General features: G+C 47.7%; 1 protein-coding gene across 1 annotated transcript in view; it reads right to left on the bottom strand.

Moving 5' to 3' along the window:
* Positions 1–358: 358 nt before the first annotated feature.
* The window catches only part of abhd18 (abhydrolase domain containing 18), a 34,768-nt gene continuing 14,159 nt past the window's right edge, over positions 359–20,967 (bottom strand). Inside the window, exons 8-14 of the mRNA XM_080774445.1 lie at positions 19,822–19,960; positions 19,626–19,715; positions 18,321–18,422; positions 12,486–12,685; positions 2,626–2,732; positions 1,673–1,835; positions 359–807 (exon numbers count right to left, since the gene is read on the bottom strand). Coding sequence (XP_080630571.1) covers positions 747–807; positions 1,673–1,835; positions 2,626–2,732; positions 12,486–12,685; positions 18,321–18,422; positions 19,626–19,715; positions 19,822–19,960 — 862 coding nt within the window. The 3' untranslated portion in view covers positions 359–746. The remainder of the gene's footprint in view (positions 808–1,672; positions 1,836–2,625; positions 2,733–12,485; positions 12,686–18,320; positions 18,423–19,625; positions 19,716–19,821; positions 19,961–20,967) is intronic.

Genomic DNA, 20,967 nt, shown 5'->3' with positions numbered 1-20,967 from the left:
AGCGTAGCTACTTTTGTGAATTTAATAGTTTTATTAGGTTAATATTGCTATATGTTTGTGACCGTTTTAGAAAAGCAATTTATCCCCTATTTCTAGTTACAGTGGTTCCCAAAGTGGGGTCCGGGGACCCCTAGTGGTCCTTGAGGGAGATCCAGGGGGTCGCCCAGCTAAATGATAGTTTGGAACCAAATGGACCCTTAAATTAACATTGATTTTACAATAATATGAATTGGGGGTCCCAGAGATAGAAATTCCATTAAATTGGGGGGTCCGTAGAACTAATGCATGTCAAACTGGGGGTCCTTGAAATTAAAATGGTTGAGAATCTCTGCTAGAGCTGTAAAACTCTTCTCTGATGGGGGGGGTCCCTGGTCTATGTTTTCAAATGGGGGTCCGCGGGGGCGGGGCTAATGACTCAATGAGTGTCAATTTGGGGGTCCTTGACGTGAAAAAAGTTTGGGAACCACTGCCCTACCTCCAGTTGGAGGGCCGAGGGGGGCGTGGCCTGGCCAAGAGGGGGCGTGGCCGGGCCGAGGGGGGCGTGACCTGGCCAAGAGGGGCGTGGCCGGGCCGAGGGGGGCGTGGCCAATTCACTCAAAACGGGAATAGGATTCCATGCTCGGGACATGAAAGACAAGTCACATGGTGCGTGCTGATTGGACCTCAGCCCCTGGGAGGGAGGGGTCTCTCTGCTGATTGGACCTCAGCCCCTGGGAGGGAGGGGTCCTTCTGGGAGGTGGGCGGGGCTACGGAGGTGCGTTGGAATACTTGTGCAGGTATCTGTCGAAGGCGTCGTAGATCGCCCTCCTGGGGGGAGAGAGAGATAACAGTTACTGGGGTGACCACTAGGGGTCCTGAACAGGTTCTGTTTGAAGAGGTTTACCTGAACAGGTTCTGTTTGAAGAGGTTTACATGAACAGGTTCTGTTTGAAGAGGTTTACCTGAACAGGTTCTGTTTGAAGAGGTTTACCTGAACAGGTTCTGTTTGAAGAGGTTTACATGAACAGGTTCTGTTTGAAGAGGTTTACCTGAACAGGTTCTGTTTGAAGAGGTTTACCTGAACAGGTTCTGTTTTAAAGAGGTTTACCTGAACAGGTTCTGTTTGAAGAGGTTTACCTGAACAGGTTCTGTTTTAAAGAGGTTTACCTGAACAGGTTCTGTTTGAAGAGGTTTACATGAACAGGTTCTGTTTGAAGAGGTTTACCTGAACAGGTTCTGTTTGAAGAGGTTTACCTGAACAGGTTCTGTTTTAAAGAGGTTTACCTGAACAGGTTCTGTTTGAAGAGGTTTACCTGAACAGGTTCTGTTTTAAAGAGGTTTACCTGAACAGGTTCTGTTTGAAGAGGTTTACCTGAACAGGTTCTGTTTGAAGAGGTTTACCTGAACAGGTTCTGTTTGAAGAGGTTTACCTGAACAGGTTCTGTTTGAAGAGGTTTACCTGAACAGGTTCTGTTTGAAGAGGTTTACCTGAACAGGTTCTGTTTGAAGAGGTTTACATGAACAGGTTCTGTTTTAAAGAGGTTTACCTGAACAGGTTCTGTTTGAAGAGGTTTACCTGAACAGGTTCTGTTTGAAGAGGTTTACCTGAACAGGTTCTGCTTGAAGAGGTTTACCTGAACAGGTTCTGTTTGAAGAGGTTTACATGAACAGGTTCTGTTTTAAAGAGGTTTACCTGAACAGGTTCTGCTTGAAGAGGTAGGCGCTGATGTGTCCTCCGTTGAGGTAGCGGACCTCGCAGCCGGGCCAGATGTCCTGCAGGCTGAGGACTCCGGTCCGGGGGATGTACGCGTCCTCCTTGGCCTGGACCACGATGATGAGGCTGGGGTCCACGGGGACTACAGGGGGACAGGGAGACATGATGAGGCTGGGGTCTATGGGGACTACAGGGAGACATGATGAGGCTGGGGTCTATGGGGACTACAGGGAGACATGATGAGGCTGGGGTCTAGGGGGACTACAGGGAGACATGATGAGGCTGGGGTCTATGGAACTGCAGGGAGACATGATGAGGCTGGGGGGTCTATGGGGACTACAGGGAGACATGATGAGGCTGGGGTCTATGGGGACTACAGGGAGACATGATGAGGCTGGGGGGTCTATGGGGACTACAGGGAGACATGATGAGGCTGGGGTCTATGGGGACTACAGGGAGACATGATGAGGCTGGGGGGTCTATGGGGACTACAGGGAGACATGATGAGGCTGGGGGGTCTATGGGGACTACAGGGAGACATGATGAGGCTGGGGTCTATGGGGACTACAGGGAGACATGATGAGGCTGGGGGGTCTATGGGGACTACAGGGAGACATGATGAGGCTGGGGTCTATGGGGACTACAGGGAGACATGATGAGGCTGGGGTCTATGGGGACTACAGGGAGACATGATGAGGCTGGGGTCTATGGGGACTACAGGGAGACATGATGAGGCTGGGGGGTCTATGGGGACTACAGGGAGACATGATGAGGCTGGGGGGTCTATGGGGACTACAGGGAGACATGATGAGGCTGGGGGGGTCCAGACAGACAGACAGACAGACAGACAGACAGACAGACAGACAGACAGACAGACAGACAGACAGACAGACAGACAGACAGACAGACAGACAGACAGACAACAGACTAACCAGAGAAGTTGGCCATGTGAGTGCATTCATCCATCACTCCCTTCATGAAGCACAGGGACTGCCTGGGAGGAGAGCTCCTCTCTGGGCCTGAGGTGTGGAGGTTCAGCCTGGAGGACGCATGGAGAGGAGAGGAGAGGACACACATTAACATGGAGAGGAGAGGAGAGGACACACATTAACATGGAGAGGAGAGGACACACATTAACATGGAGAGGAGAGGAGAGGACACACATTAACATGGAGAGGAGAGGAGAGGACACACATTAACATGGAGAGGAGAGGAGAGGACACACATTAACATGGAGAGGAGAGGACACACATTAACATGGAGAGGAGAGGAGAGGACACACATTAACATGGAGAGGAGAGGACACACATTAACATGGAGAGGAGAGGAGAGGACACACATTAACATGGAGAGGAGAGGAGAGGACACACATTAACATGGAGAGGAGAGGAGAGGACACACATTAACATGGAGAGGAGAGGACACACATTAACATGGAGAGGAGAGGAGAGGACACACATTAACATGGAGAGGAGAGGACACACATTAACATGGAGAGGAGAGGAGAGGACACACATTAACATGGAGAGGAGAGGAGAGGACACACATTAACATGGAGAGGAGAGGACACACATTAACATGGAGAGGAGAGGAGAGGACACACATTAACATGGAGAGGAGAGGAGAGGACACACATTAACATGGAGAGGAGAGGAGAGGACACACATTAACATGGAGAGGAGAGGAGAGGACACACATTAACATGGAGAGGAGAGGACACACATTAACATGGAGAGGAGAGGAGAGGACACACATTAACATGGAGAGGAGAGGAGAGGACACACATTAACATGGAGAGGAGAGGACACACATTAACATGGAGAGGAGAGGACACACATTAACATGGAGAGGAGAGGAGAGGACACACATTAACATGGAGAGGAGAGGAGAGGACACACATTAACATGGAGAGGAGAGGACACACATTAACATGGAGAGGAGAGGAGAGGACACACATTAACATGGAGAGGAGAGGACACACATTAACATGGAGAGGAGAGGAGAGGACACACATTAACATGGAGAGGAGAGGAGAGGACACACATTAACATGGAGAGGAGAGGACACACATTAACATGGAGAGGAGAGGAGAGGAGAGGACACACATTAACATGGAGAGGAGAGGAGAGGACACACATTAACATGGAGAGGAGAGGACACACATTAACATGGAGAGGAGAGGACACACATTAACATGGAGAGGAGAGGAGAGGACACACATTAACATGGAGAGGAGAGGACACACATTAACATGGAGAGGAGAGGAGAGGAGAGGACACACATTAACATGGAGAGGAGAGGAGAGGACACACATTAACATGGAGAGGAGAGGAGAGGACACACATTAACATGGAGAGGAGAGGAGAGGACACACATTAACATGGAGAGGAGAGGAGAGGACACACATTAACATGGAGAGGAGAGGACACACATTAACATGGAGAGGAGAGGACACACATTAACATGGAGAGGAGAGGACACACATTAACATGGAGAGGAGAGGAGAGGACACACATTAACATGGAGAGGAGAGGAGAGGACACACATTAACATGGAGAGGAGAGGAGAGGACACACATTAACATGGAGAGGAGAGGAGAGGACACACATTAACATGGAGAGGAGAGGAGAGGACACACATTAACATGGAGAGGAGAGGAGAGGACACACATTAACATGGAGAGGAGAGGAGAGGACACACATTAACATGGAGAGGAGAGGACACACATTAACATGGAGAGGAGAGGACACACATTAACATGGAGAGGAGAGGACACACATTAACATGGAGAGGAGAGGAGAGGACACACATTAACATGGAGAGGAGAGGACACACATTAACATGGAGAGGAGAGGAGAGGACACACATTAACATGGAGAGGAGAGGAGAGGACACACATTAACATGGAGAGGAGAGGAGAGGACACACATTAACATGGAGAGGAGAGGAGAGGACACACATTAACATGGAGAGGAGAGGAGAGGACACACATTAACATGGAGAGGAGAGGAGAGGACACACATTAACATGGAGAGGAGAGGAGAGGACACACATTAACATGGAGAGGAGAGGACACACATTAACATGGAGAGGAGAGGAGAGGACACACATTAACATGGAGAGGAGAGGACACACATTAACATGGAGAGGAGAGGAGAGGACACACATTAACATGGAGAGGAGAGGACACACATTAACATGGAGAGGAGAGGAGAGGACACACATTAACATGGAGAGGAGAGGAGAGGACACACATTAACATGGAGAGGAGAGGAGAGGACACACATTAACATGGAGAGGAGAGGAGAGGACACACATTAACATGGAGAGGAGAGGAGAGGACACACATTAACATGGAGAGGAGAGGAGAGGACACACATTAACATGGAGAGGAGAGGAGAGGACACACATTAACATGGAGAGGAGAGGAGAGGACACACATTAACATGGAGAGGAGAGGAGAGGACACACATTAACATGGAGAGGAGAGGAGAGGACACACATTAACATGGAGAGGAGAGGACACACATTAACATGGAGAGGAGAGGACACACATTAACATGGAGAGGAGAGGAGAGGACACACATTAACATGGAGAGGAGAGGACACACATTAACATGGAGAGGAGAGGAGAGGACACACATTAACATGGAGAGGAGAGGACACACATTAACATGGAGAGGAGAGGACACACATTAACATGGAGAGGAGAGGAGAGGACACACATTAACATGGAGAGGAGAGGAGAGGACACACATTAACATGGAGAGGAGAGGACACACATTAACATGGAGAGGAGAGGACACACATTAACATGGAGAGGAGAGGAGAGGACACACATTAACATGGAGAGGAGAGGAGAGGACACACATTAACATGGAGAGGAGAGGAGAGGACACACATTAACATGGAGAGGAGAGGACACACATTAACATGGAGAGGAGAGGAGAGGACACACATTAACATGGAGAGGAGAGGACACACATTAACATGGAGAGGAGAGGACACACATTAACATGGAGAGGAGAGGACACACATTAACATGGAGAGGAGAGGAAACACATTAACATGGAGAGGAGAGGAGAGGACACACATTAACATGGAGAGGAGAGGAGAGGACACACATTAACATGGAGAGGAGAGGAGAGGACACACATTAACATGGAGAGGAGAGGACACACATTAACATGGAGAGGAGAGGACACACATTAACATGGAGAGGAGAGGAGAGGACACACATTAACATGGAGAGGAGAGGAGAGGACACACATTAACATGGAGAGGAGAGGAGAGGACACACATTAACATGGAGAGGAGAGGACACACATTAACATGGAGAGGAGAGGAGAGGACACACATTAACATGGAGAGGAGAGGAGAGGACACACATTAACATGGAGAGGAGAGGAGAGGACACACATTAACATGGAGAGGAGAGGAGAGGACACACATTAACATGGAGAGGAGAGGAGAGGACACACATTAACATGGAGAGGAGAGGAGAGGACACACATTAACATGGAGAGGAGAGGACACACATTAACATGGAGAGGAGAGGACACACATTAACATGGAGAGGAGAGGAGAGGACACACATTAACATGGAGAGGAGAGGAGAGGACACACATTAACATGGAGAGGAGAGGAGAGGACACACATTAACATGGAGAGGAGAGGAGAGGACACACATTAACATGGAGAGGAGAGGAGAGGACACACATTAACATGGAGAGGAGAGGACACACATTAACATGGAGAGGAGAGGAGAGGACACACATTAACATGGAGAGGAGAGGAGAGGACACACATTAACATGGAGAGGAGAGGAGAGGACACACATTAACATGGAGAGGAGAGGAGAGGACACACATTAACATGGAGAGGAGAGGAGAGGACACACATTAACATGGAGAGGAGAGGAGAGGACACACATTAACATGGAGAGGAGAGGAGAGGACACACATTAACATGGAGAGGAGAGGACACACATTAACATGGAGAGGAGAGGACACACATTAACATGGAGAGGAGAGGAGAGGACACACATTAACATGGAGAGGAGAGGAGAGGACACACATTAACATGGAGAGGAGAGGAGAGGACACACATTAACATGGAGAGGAGAGGAGAGGACACACATTAACATGGAGAGGAGAGGAGAGGACACACATTAACATGGAGAGGAGAGGAGAGGACACACATTAACATGGAGAGGAGAGGAGAGGACACACATTAACATGGAGAGGAGAGGAGAGGACACACATTAACATGGAGAGGAGAGGAGAGGACACACATTAACATGGAGAGGAGAGGAGAGGACACACATTAACATGGAGAGGAGAGGAGAGGACACACATTAACATGGAGAGGAGAGGACACACATTAACATGGAGAGGAGAGGAGAGGACACACATTAACATGGAGAGGAGAGGAGAGGACACACATTAACATGGAGAGGAGAGGAGAGGACACACATTAACATGGAGAGGAGAGGAGAGGACACACATTAACATGGAGAGGAGAGGACACACATTAACATGGAGAGGAGAGGAGAGGACACACATTAACATGGAGAGGAGAGGACACACATTAACATGGAGAGGAGAGGACACACATTAACATGGAGAGGAGAGGAGAGGACACACATTAACATGGAGAGGAGAGGACACACATTAACATGGAGAGGAGAGGACACACATTAACATGGAGAGGAGAGGACACACATTAACATGGAGAGGAGAGGACACACATTAACATGGAGAGGAGAGGACACACATTAACATGGAGAGGAGAGGAGAGGACACACATTAACATGGAGAGGAGAGGACACACATTAACATGGAGAGGAGAGGTGGAAGAGCGCATCACTGCATCACACTACCCAGAATGCACCACTTCTCTTCACTGCATGACCTGGCTCACATCTCACAGTGGAGACTACACTACCCAGAATGCACCACTTCTCTTCACTGCATGACCTGGCTCACATCTCACAGTGGAGACTACACTACACTACCCAGAATGCACCACTTCTCTTCACTGCATGACCTGGCTGACATCTCACAGTGGAGACTACACTACACTACCCAGAATGCACCACTTCTCTTCACTGCATGCCTGGCTGACATCTCACAGTGGAGACTACACTACACTACCCAGAATGCACCACTTCTTTTCACTGCATGCCTGGCTCACATCTCACAGTGGAGACTACACTACACTACCCAGAATGCACCACTTCTCTTCACTGCATGCCTGGCTGACATCTCACAGTGGAGACTACACTACACTACCCAGAATGCACCACTTCTCTTCCCTGCATGCCTGGCTCACATCTCACAGTGGAGACTACACTACACTACCCAGAATGCACCACTTCTCTTCACTGCATGCCTGGCTCACATCTCACAGTGGAGACTACACTACACTACCCAGAATGCACCACTTCTCTTCACTGCATGCCTGGCTGACATCTCACAGTGGAGACTACACTACACTACCCAGAATGCACCACTTCTCTTCACTGCATGCCTGGCTCACATCTCACAGTGGAGACTACACTACACTACCCAGAATGCACCACTTCTCTTCACTGCATGCCTGGCTCACATCTCACAGTGGAGACTACACTACACTACCCAGAATGCACCACTTCTCTTCACTGCATGCCTGGCTCACATCTCACAGTGGAGACTACACTACACTACCCAGAATGCACCACTTCTCTTCACTGCATGCCTGGCTGACATCTCACAGTGGAGACTACACTACACTACCCAGAATGCACCACTTCTCTTCACTGCATGCCTGGCTGACATCTCACAGTGGAGACTACACTACACTACCCAGAATGCACCACTTCTCTTCACTGCATGCCTGGCTCACATCTCACAGTGGAGACTACACTACACTACCCAGAATGCACCACTTCTCTTCACTGCATGCCTGGCTCACATCTCACAGTGGAGACTACACTACACTACCCAGAATGCACCACTTCTCTTCACTGCATGCCTGGCTCACATCTCACAGTGGAGACTACACTACACTACCCAGAATGCACCACTTCTCTTCACTGCATGCCTGGCTCACATCTCACAGTGGAGACTACACTACACTACCCAGAATGCACCACTTCTCTTCACTGCATGCCTGGCTCACATCTCACAGTGGAGACTACACTACACTACCCAGAATGCACCACTTCTCTTCACTGCATGCCTGGCTCACATCTCACAGTGGAGACTACACTACACTACCCAGAATGCACCACTTCTCTTCACTGCATGCCTGGCTCACATCTCACAGTGGAGACTACACTACACTACCCAGAATGCACCACTTCTCTTCACTGCATGCCTGGCTCACATCTCACAGTGGAGACTACACTACACTACCCAGAATGCACCACTTCTCTTCACTGCATGCCTGGCTCACATCTCACAGTGGAGACTACACTACACTACCCAGAATGCACCACTTCTCTTCACTGCATGCCTGGCTCACATCTCACAGTGGAGACTACACTACACTACCCAGAATGCACCACTTCTCTTCACTGCATGCCTGGCTGACATCTCACAGTGGAGACTACACTACACTACCCAGAATGCACCACTTCTCTTCACTGCATGCCTGGCTCACATCTCACAGTGGAGACTACACTACACTACCCAGAATGCACCACTTCTCTTCACTGCATGCCTGGCTCACATCTCACAGTGGAGACTACACTACACTACCCAGAATGCACCACTTCTCTTCACTGCATGCCTGGCTCACATCTCACAGTGGAGACTACACTACACTACCCAGAATGCACCACTTCTCTTCACTGCATGCCTGGCTGACATCTCACAGTGGAGACTACACTACACTACCCAGAATGCACCACTTCTCTTCACTGCATGCCTGGCTGACATCTCACAGTGGAGACTACACTACACTACCCAGAATGCACCACTTCTCTTCACTGCATGCCTGGCTCACATCTCACAGTGGAGACTACACTACACTACCCAGAATGCACCACTTCTCTTCACTGCATGCCTGGCTCACATCTCACAGTGGAGACTACACTACACTACCCAGAATGCACCACTTCTCTTCACTGCATGCCTGGCTCACATCTCACAGTGGAGACTACACTACACTACCCAGAATGCACCACTTCTCTTCACTGCATGCCTGGCTCACATCTCACAGTGGAGACTACACTACACTACCCAGAATGCACCACTTCTCTTCACTGCATGCCTGGCTCACATCTCACAGTGGAGACTACACTACACTACCCAGAATGCACCACTTCTCTTCACTGCATGCCTGGCTCACATCTCACAGTGGAGACTACACTACACTACCCAGAATGCACCACTTCTCTTCACTGCATGCCTGGCTCACATCTCACAGTGGAGACTACACTACACTACCCAGAATGCACCACTTCTCTTCACTGCATGCCTGGCTCACATCTCACAGTGGATGTCCTCCAACCACCTCAAACTGAACCCAGACAAGACTAGGGGCGGGACCCAGTATGTACCGAACCGAACGTGCCTGGGTACCCATTACAATAATTCAATTTCGGTTCTCTCTATCGGTTCCCACGGACACGCAGTCACACGATATTTAGTTATTTTCTTCTCTTAATAGACGCGCAGGGAACAGAGCTGATCCACAAGCCTACACATCGTGTTGCATCAGCGACGAGTTGCGGGCTTGTGGCTTGCAGAGGCGGAGCTATCTCTTTGCTCTCTTAGTTGTCGAGGAGTCTAGAGACAGTGACACGCGCTGTGCGTGCCTGGCACTGAAGCGTTGAAGCAACATCGTTATTAAAGTTTCTTAGACGTAAAGTTTATGGGAGGAAACTTTTAAGAGAGCGGACAGGAATCTTGCGCCTTTGCCTGAGTCTTCACTGCATACGTGCGCAGCGAAAGAGAGAGAAAGCGTTGGTGCACTCACTTCGAATGCGCGCCCGTGTGTGTGTGTGTGTGTGTGTGTGTGTGTGTGTAGGGTCCAGAGGCCCAGTCAGTTTAGAGCTTGCCAGTCTAACTTCGAAGAGATGTGGCGAAAAAAACAACAAAAGATAGCCTACTTTGCGCAGCCCGTGTGCATATGCACATTTCTGTTAGTAGCAAAACCACAGCATGCAATGCAAGCCGCCTTTGTTTTCAATGTTCCCCCAATTAGCACGTCGATCAGACAACCCGGTCTTACCTATCAGCCGGAGATGCGCTCCCCCCCCCCCCCCCTTCATTAGCGATGCTAATTTGCCCAGTCAATCGTGTGTGTGTGTGTGTGTGTGTGTGTGTGTGTGTGCGTGTTGCTCTCAGATCTCAGAAATGCTTTTATTTGTTATTGGTAATAGGAGGAGTAGCCTACAACAACACTATTGCCCTGGGTAAACACAGAATAGATATTATATAGATATTATATTTAAAATAATCACTATATTATCCACAAACGGCTCAATAATATACTATTCATTATACATGTCTGAAATTGACATTGAACTTTTTTGTTAAATAAACGTTTGACCTCTTATTTAGGTTATTTTATAGTACCATTTTGGAACCGAAATAGGGAACCGTTAAGAACCGGAACCGGATTCGCAAAAATCCAAACGATACCCATCCCTAGACCAGACTGAGCTTCTCTTCTTCCCAGCTACGTCCTGCCCCATGCGGGAGCTGACTATCTCCGTAGACAACGCCCTGGTAACGTCTGTCCCGACAGCCAGGAACCTTGGTGTTGTCCTGGACAGTCAGCTCTCGTTCAAAACACACATCACAGCTGTCACTCGATCCTGTAGGTTTATACACTCTATAACATACGACGAATTAGACCGTTCCTCACCCAGGAGTCAGCCCAGCTCCTAATCCAGACAACAGTCTTGTCAAAACTCGACTATTGTAACTCCCTCCTTACTGGCCTACCAGCATGTGCACTTAAGCCTCTCCAGCTGATCCAAAAATGCCGCAGCTCGCTTGGTCTTCAACCAGCCAAAATTCTCACATGTCTCCCCCCTGCTCCGCTCCCTCCACTGGCTCCCGGTCGCTGCCCGCACAGAATACAAAACTCGGATGCTGGCATTCAAAGCAACCAAAGGCATGGCTCCCCCACATCTCACCAGTATGATCGAACCCTACAAACCCTCCCGCGCACTCAGATCAGCCAACGCAGGGAAGCTGGAGGTACCCTCACTAAAAACGCCGGGACAACAACGCTCCACACGTCCCAAACTCTTCTCCCTTCTGGCTCCAAAACTATGGAATGCACTTCCCATTGCAGTCAGAACTGCCGCCTCACTCCCAATCTTCCGCCGTATAGTCTGAAAACCCACCTTTTCAGACTCCATCGTGGAGCTTAACCTACCCCCTTACATAGCACTGTATGTAGACTTGGATAGCATTTTAAACAGACTCATAGCATGTACAGCACTAGAATTGCATTTGATGTAGTAGCACTTTATAGTACACATGTATAGTACAATATATAACATAGTACAGTATGTATAGTTTCATGATATAGATACTCCACTGTTACGTTCTTAGCGTACGCATGTTTCACGATAACTACTTTTTATGTATGTGATGCATTTCCATGCCTTTTGTTATTGCTTAATGTAAATCGCTCTGGATTAAGAGCGTCTGATAAATGTCTAAATTGTAAATTGCGCGCACGCACACACGCACACACACACACACACACACACACACACACACACACACACACACACACACACACACACACACACACACACACACACACACCCACACACACACAGTACCGTGGTGGCGTGGCTCCAGGCGACAGCAGGGAGTCCAGGCCGGCAGAACCTCTGCGGTCCCTCTGAGCAGCAGACTGGGCCCTGGCCCCGCCCCCTCCCTGGGGGCCCGTGTCCGGCGTCAGGCCCAGGAGGTGAGCCAGAGAGCCCAGACCGTCGGGAGAGTTCTTCAACAGGTCCAGACCCATCTTGAAGGAATCAGCCTGAGAGAGAGAGAGAGACACACGCACGCACGCACGCACACACGCACGCACGCACGCGCACGCACGCACGCGCACGCACGCACGCAGAGGGCCATTTTTTAGGGGGTTCCAGCTTAGAGTATATACGACAAGTAAGACGCGCAAACGCGGGAAGCGAACGCAGGTCGTAAATTGCAATAACAATTAGAATAAATGACGAATTAGTGAGAAGTGTGTAGTTGCGAACGCAGTGAGCACTTACTATGAGACCTAGCAGATCATGTCTGTCCGTGCGTGCGTGCGTGCGTCCTCCCTTTGTGCCCATATATGGAGCTACGTCCAAATATGGAGTGTGTTGCATCAACACGTCACCATGACTCAGCCATAACCATATAAGGAGTCCCCAAAGCAGCTATACGTCCAAAACCCAAATATGTACGAGCTGCGTTCGCTTCCCGTGTTTGCGCGTCTTACTGGTACTCATGTCACCATGACTCAGCCATAACCATATAAGGAGTCCCCAAAGCAGCTATACGTCCAAATATGGAGTGTGTTGCATCAATCACAAACAAATCACTCAGCTCCATATATGGGCACAAAAGGGGGACACACAGACAGACAGACATGATCTGCAGGCTCTTTGCGTTCGCAAATAGAGGCGGCACCCAGAGGAAACACTGAGGCCAAATGGACATAGTGGCCGAATGAAGGTATTGCAGCGTGGACCCAAACACATGAACGCGCTGGTCCGTTGACTATCATTGTGCACGTTCACGACGACACGTGAACGCCGTTTCATACGTGAACGCACGTGAACGCGTGCAATGATGTGTTTGGGGGCCAATCCATCCCAGAATGCAATCTGTTCCTAGAGCCGGAAGGAGGAGTGAAATCGCCTCATGCGCTTTTGAGCAACTTAATGCAAGTGGATGGGAGGAGAACTACAACTTAATGCAAGTGGATGGGAGGAGAACTACAACTTAATGCAAGTGGATGGGAGGAGAACTACAACTTAATGCAAGTGGATGGGAGGAGAACTACAACTTAATGCAAGTGGATGGGAGGAGAACTACAACTTAATGCAAGTGGATGGGAGGAGAACTACAACTTAATGCAAGTGGATGGAAGGAGAACTCGGATGTCATATCTACCGTAAATCCTCAAATAAACTCCTCCTTTCTATTAATTACCGAGCCCCTATTAATCACCGGGAATGGCGTTGAATTAAGTAATAAATTCCGGCCTCCTTTTATGAGCCGGGGTTTTTTGTGTTGTTTTTTTTTTTCAAGTGCCGTATCTGTTACTTTCGCTGCTCTGGCTGGCTGTGCCTGCCTGTCACGTTAGCGTCCACTGTCCAGATGCCGTGGCCGCGCCGATCGGCTCGCACACAATACAAAGTTAACTTCGGGAGAGAGCCCCCACATGCAGATCTGCCCTTCATGCAACGTCGATGAGCGCATGGGGGGTTTTGCAGCCTGGCGCACTGGCGCAGCTCCATGCGCGTTGTGGATCTCTCATTTTATGGAACGAACGTACCACCGGTATGCTGTTAGCTTGTTGCTAACGGGACCCCGTTAGCAACAAGTCTCTCTCTCTCTCTCTCTCTCAGACGTTCTCTCTAACACGTCTCTCTCTCTCTCTCGCGCGCGCGCGCGCGTTAGAGAGAGACGCTCTCTCTAACACGTCTTTCTTTTTCTCTCTCTCTCTCTCTCTCTCTCTCTCTCTCTCCCGTTGAAGCACTGCAGTGTTGCACTGTTCTGATTTGATATTACCGGTATATGAAATAGCCTATCATACATTTTATTTTTATGTTATTATTTGCATCTGAACTTGTCAGTAGCCTAACTGTTGGCCTTTACCACAGTACTGTGGTAGTCTATCTCAGTTGAAGTTATATACCGGTATATTTGTGAATGTGACCAGATTTGACTGAGGGACTGCCATTGTATTTTCATTTTTTTCATGTCATATGAAAGCAGGGAATCGTATAGCTTCAAATGACAATGACATTGGTTATTCAAGTTAAATTGATGTGTTGTTGGTTTCAATAGGCTACATGAGCCCAATACATTTTACTGTGTTCTAACTGACCCAAAATGAAAATTTGAAATAAATTCCTCCTTCTTATAGCTGCCTCCTTTCAATAAAAGCCCGCTATCGGGATCGGTTGAGACAAATAATAGCCCGGGTTCCTAAAAGAGGATTTACGGTATTCATTTTTTTTTTATATATATTTTTTATCCCACGATTTTGTAACCCATTTTTCACCCCTGTGTCAGGGGTGAAAAATGGGTCAAATGGGTCAAAATCATCTAATGTGATCCTGGGCTCTACACACCCTCCGCCAACCTAGTCCCCATATATGGGGGACAAGGGGAGACCAACCTAGTCCCCATATATGGGGGACAAGGGGAGACCAACCTAGTCCCCATATATGGGGGACAAGGGGAGACCAACCTAGTCCCCATATATGGGGGACAAGGGGAGAGCAACCTAGTCCCCATATATGGGGGACAAGGGGAGAGCAACGGACTTGAACTCATGCCTGAGTGTCCAAGTTGCTCCTTTACACCTGACAGGGGGGAGTTTCCCTGGTTGGACGTCGTAGCATTGGACGGGGTAAAGCATAGGGGTTAAAGCATAGGGGTTAAAGCATAGGGGTTAAAGCATAGGGGTTAAAGCATAGGGGTAAAGCATAGGGGTTAAAGCATAGGGGTTAAAGCATAGGGGTAAAGCATAGGGGTAAAGCATAGGGGTAAAGCATAGGGGTTAAAGCATAGGGGTTAAAGCATAGGGGTAAAGCATAGGGGTTAAAGCATAGGGGTAAAGCATAGGGGTTAAAGCATAGGGGTAAAGCATAGGGGTTAAAGCATAGGGGTTAAAGCATAGGGGTTAAAGCATAGGGGTAAAGCATAGGGGTTAAAGCATAGGGGTAAAGCATAGGGGTTAAAGCATAGGGGTTAAAGCATAGGGGTTAAAGCATAGGGGTTAAAGCATAGGGGTTAAAGCATAGGGGTTAAAGCATAGGGGTTAAAGCATAGGGGTTAAAGCATAGGGGTAAAGCATAGGGGTTAAAGCATAGGGGTTAAAGCATAGGGGTTAAAGCATAGGGGTTAAAGCATAGGGGTAAAGCATAGGGGTAAAGCATAGGGGTTAAAGCATAGGGGTAAAGCATAGGGGTTAAAGCATAGGGGTAAAGCATAGGGGTTAAAGCATAGGGGTAAAGCATAGGGGTTAAAGCATAGGGGTAAAGCATAGGGGTTTTATGAAATTATGACGGATATACGATTAACACAATCGGCGCCGGAAGTTCTTCAAAATAGGAGCTCTGGGGTGCCAGAGTTGTCTGGTCGCTTTTACTCTGACACCCCACGACCCAGAAACAATCCACTAACTTTAGACCGGAAGAAGATCCTTTTACTCTGACACCCCACGACCCGGAAACAAGGCTTTTACTCTGACACCCCACGACCCGGAAACAATCCACTAACTTTAGACCGGAGGACGATCCTACAAAGGTCTTCTAAACCAGTCTTCTTCTTTCGTCAGTCGTTCTCAAAACATTTTCAAGTCAAGGACACCCAAAAATATATGTATTTGGTCGCCCGACCCCCCCATCTGAAAATATGTTGTTCCAGGGACCTCCCAGAAGCAAAGATTTGAGTTAAAAACGTTCACTGTGAAATAATATTATATATTGTTCAAAGATTTGCGACACATTTTCACAATTAAAAAAAAAAAATAGACCTACAAGCTCGTAGCTTGTAGGTCTGCTATTTTTCAATAGCTAAATTATGACATAATGTTTAAAACACCAAAAGGGGGTTCCCGCCCCGAAATGGGTTAACTATAAACTGCATTTTGGGATGCAAAAATGCACCGCTATTTTAATCCCGGGTACAAAAAATGAAATGTAGAAAAATATTAAGAATTATAAATGAAAACCCTACCGTAACCTACCCCACAGTACTCCAACAGTACTACAACATAAAGAATTATAAATGAAAACCCTACAGTAACCTACCCCACAGTACTCCAACAGTACTACAACATAAAGAATTATAAATGAAAACCCTACCGTAACCTACCCCACAGTACTCCAACAGTACTACAACATAAAGAATTGTAAATGAAAACCCTACCGTAACCTACCCCACAGTACTCCAACAGTACTACAACATAAAGAATTATACATGAAAACCCTACCGTAACCTACCCCACAGTACTCCAACAGTACTACAACATAAAGAATTATAAATGAAAACCCTACCGTAACCTACCCCACAGTACTCCAACAGTACTACAACATAAAGAATTATAAATGAAAACCCTACCGTAACCTACCCCACAGTACTCCAACAGTACTACAACATAAAGAATTATAAATGAAAACCCTACCGTAACCTACCCCACAGTACTCCAACAGTACTACAACATAAAGAATTATAAATGAAAACCCTACCGTAACCTACCCCACAGTACTCCAACAGTACTACAACATAAAGAATTATACATGAAAACCCTACCGTAACCTACCCCACAGTACTCCAACAGTACTACAACATAAAGAATTATACATGTAAACCCTACCGTAACCTACCCCACAGTACTCCAACAGTACTACAAAATAAAGAATTATAAATGAAAACCCTACCGTAACCTACCCCAAGTACTCCAACAGTACTACAACATAAAGAATTAGAAATGAAAACCCTACCGTAACCTACCCCACAGTACTCCAACAGTACTACAACATAAAGAATTATAAATGAAAACCCCTACCGTAACCTACCCCACAGTACTCCAACAGTACTACAACATAAAGAATTATAAATGAAAACCCTACCGTAACCTACCCCACAGTACTCCAACAGTACTACAACATAAAGAATTATAAATGAAAACCCTACCGTAACCTACCCCACAGTACTCCAACAGTACTACAACATAAAGAATTATAAATGAAAACCCCTACCGTAACCTACCCCACAGTACTCCAACAGTACTACAACATAAAGAATTATAAATGAAAACCCTACCGTAACCTACCCCACAGTACTCCAACAGTACTACAACATAAAGAATTATAAATGAAACCCCTACCGTAACCTACCCCACAGTACTCCAACAGTACTACAACATAAAGAATTATACATGAAAACCCTACCGTAACCTACCCCACAGTACTCCAACAGTACTACAACATAAATAATTATAAATGAAACCCCTACCGTAACCTACCCCACAGTACTCCAACAGTACTACAACATAAAGAATTATAAATGAAACCCCTACCGTAACCTACCCCACAGTACTCCAACAGTACTACAACATAAAGAATTATAAATGAAAACCCTACAGTAACCTACCCCACAGTACTCCAACAGTACTACAACATAAAGAATTATAAATGAAAACCCCTACCGTAACCTACCCCACAGTACTCCAACAGTACTACAACATAAAGAATTATAAATGAAAACCCTACCGTAACCTACCCCACAGTACTCCAACAGTACTACAACATAAAGAATTATAAATGAAAACCCTACAGTAACCCTACAGTAACCTACAGTAGCCCTACAGTAGCCTACAGTAACCTACAGTAGCCCTACAGTAGCCTACAGTAACCTACAGTAGCCTACAGTAACCTTACCCCACAGTACTCCAACAGCTGGATGATTTCCTCCTCGTAGACTGAATTGACGGCGTATTGTTTCTCCAGCTGTCTCCAACTCACCGCTTTACTCAGCACGCCCTGAAGGACACACACACACGCACACACACGCAAACACACGCAGTGTTTGAAGGCATGTGTGACTGACCCTAAGTGGCCACATCAACGAAACCCGAGATTTCTGGGCTTTGACATAGATTGGGTTAAGGAGAGCGGAGGACTTCAGATCCAGTGTTTTGGGTTAAAGGAGAATTCCATACTAAAAGGCTTTCTTACCTTTCTTTGTAGTCGTTACGTCACCACCAAAGAGGTCTAGGTGTTATGTTGTGCAAAAGCTCCTTATTGGCTATTTCCCCTACCATAAGCCCTAAATGAATTTAATTGAATTGAATGGGATATATGGGGTGTTGTGCTAATTCGCTTATTTCAATCGAAATAAGTAGTAAAGTGTGCCGCTTGGGTTATTATTTACATTATGAAGAGAGGATATATACAAAAACAATATAATTTTGAGCGATGGAAATAAACGAATTATCACAACACCCCATACATCCCATTCAATTCAATGCAATTCATTTAGGGCTTATGGTAGGGGAAATAGCCAATAAGGAGCTTTTGCACAAAATAACACCTGGACCTCTTTGGTGGTGACGCAACAACTACAAAGAAAGGTAAGAAAGCCTTTTAGTATGGAATTCTCCTTTAAGGAGAGCGGAGGACTTCAGATCCATAGACTGGGTTAAGGAGAGCAGAGGACTTCAGATCCAGTCTTGTTTTTGGCAGAGCGTTTAGTTTTAGTCTCTCTAGGACAGATTTAATTTAATTTAGTTTTTCAGTCACATTTTAGTCACCTGGAATGTTTCAGTGTCGGTCGACTAAACATCCGTTGGATTTAGTCGACTAACGGCCAAGCTACACCAGGCTTTTCCCGTGCGTTTACTCTAAACGCGCGGACCGTGCGTGCGTAATGCCAAATGCCCTGCAGGCCACATCGATCTGTCAGACGCGCGGCAGGTTTGTGGCGGGACCTTCCGGGAGGATATATAGATACGCGCGCATGGGGGCATTATACGCACGATCCTATTTTTAGAGCACGCGTAGGATGGCCCGCGGTATCCGTGCGTCTGGTGTAGCTGGTATCATTGACATATATTTGGTCCTGTCCAAACGCACTGAACGTTCATGTCTTACCGCGGTGAAAGCCGATTGGTTCATGTCTTACCGTGGTGAACACTGATTGGTTCAGGTCTTACCGTGGTGAACACTGATTGGTTCATGTCTTACCGTGGTGAAGACACTGGAGGCGGTGGACCAGGACAGACAGGGGATCAGAGGGATGGGCTTCGGCCAGTTGGTCACTGCTAGAGACGCCATCTAACACACACACACACACACACACACACGTTTGTATTACTATACTACTATATTACAATAGACAGATTCTATTCATGTATTATCGTTTACTGCAACGCGTCCTTACGTATCCTCCCATGGAGATGCCGGTCATTCCTATTGGCCAGTAGCCCTCTCTCTCCAGCCAATGGAGAAGCGCCGCAGACTCCAGGATCAAAGCCCCGCCCATCACGAAGAGGTCCGACACGTTCTTCAGGCTGGAGCGCCTACAATACCCACAATCCCCCAGGTCAACATGACAGCCTACAGTACCCACAATCCCCCAGGTCAACATGACAGCCTACAGTACCCACAATCCCCTAGGTCAACATGACAGCCTACAGTACCCACAATCCCCCAGGTCAACATGACAGCCTACAGTACCCACAATCCCCCAGGTCAACATGACAGCCTACAGTACCCACAATCCCCCAGGTCAACATGACAGCCTACAGTACCCACAATCCCCCAGGTCAACATGACAGCCTACAGTACCCACAATCCCCCAGGTCAACATGACAGCCTACAATACCCACAATCCCCCAGGTCAACATGACAGCCTACAGTACCCACAATCCCCTAGGTCAACATGACAGCCTACAGTACCCACAATCCCCCAGGTCAACATGACAGCCTACAGTACCCACAATCCCCCAGGTCAACATGACAGCCTACAGTACCCACAATCCCCCAGGTCAACATGACAGCCTACAGTACCCACAATCCCCCAGGTCAACATGACAGCCTACAGTACCCACAATCCCCCAGTTCAACATGACAGCATACAGTACCCACAATCCCCCAGGTCAACATGACAGCCTACAGTACCCACAATCCCCCAGGTCAACATGACAGCCTACAGTACCCACAATCCCCCAGGTCAACATGACAGCCTACAATACCCACAATCCCCCAGGTCAACATGACAGCCTACAATACCCACAATCCCCCAGGTCAACATGACAGCCTACAATACCCACAATCCCCCAGGTCAACATGACAGCCTACAGTACCCACAATCCCCCAGGTCAACATGACAGCCTACAGTACCCACAATCCCCCAGGTCAACATGACAGCCTACAGTACCCACAATCCCCCAGTTCAACATGACAGCCTACAGTACCCACAATCCCCCAGTTCAACATGACAGCCTACAATACCCACAATCCCCCAGGTCAACATGACAGCCTACAATACCCACAATCCCCCAGTTCAACATGACAGCCTACAGTA

Source organism: Protomyctophum bolini (assembly GCF_963924005.1).
Source record: "Protomyctophum bolini genome assembly, chromosome: 10".
In the NCBI taxonomy this organism is placed as follows: Eukaryota; Metazoa; Chordata; class Actinopteri; order Myctophiformes; family Myctophidae; genus Protomyctophum; species Protomyctophum bolini.
The sequence above is the reverse complement of the archived record's forward strand: the minus strand, read 5'-3'. Positions and strand labels throughout refer to the sequence as shown.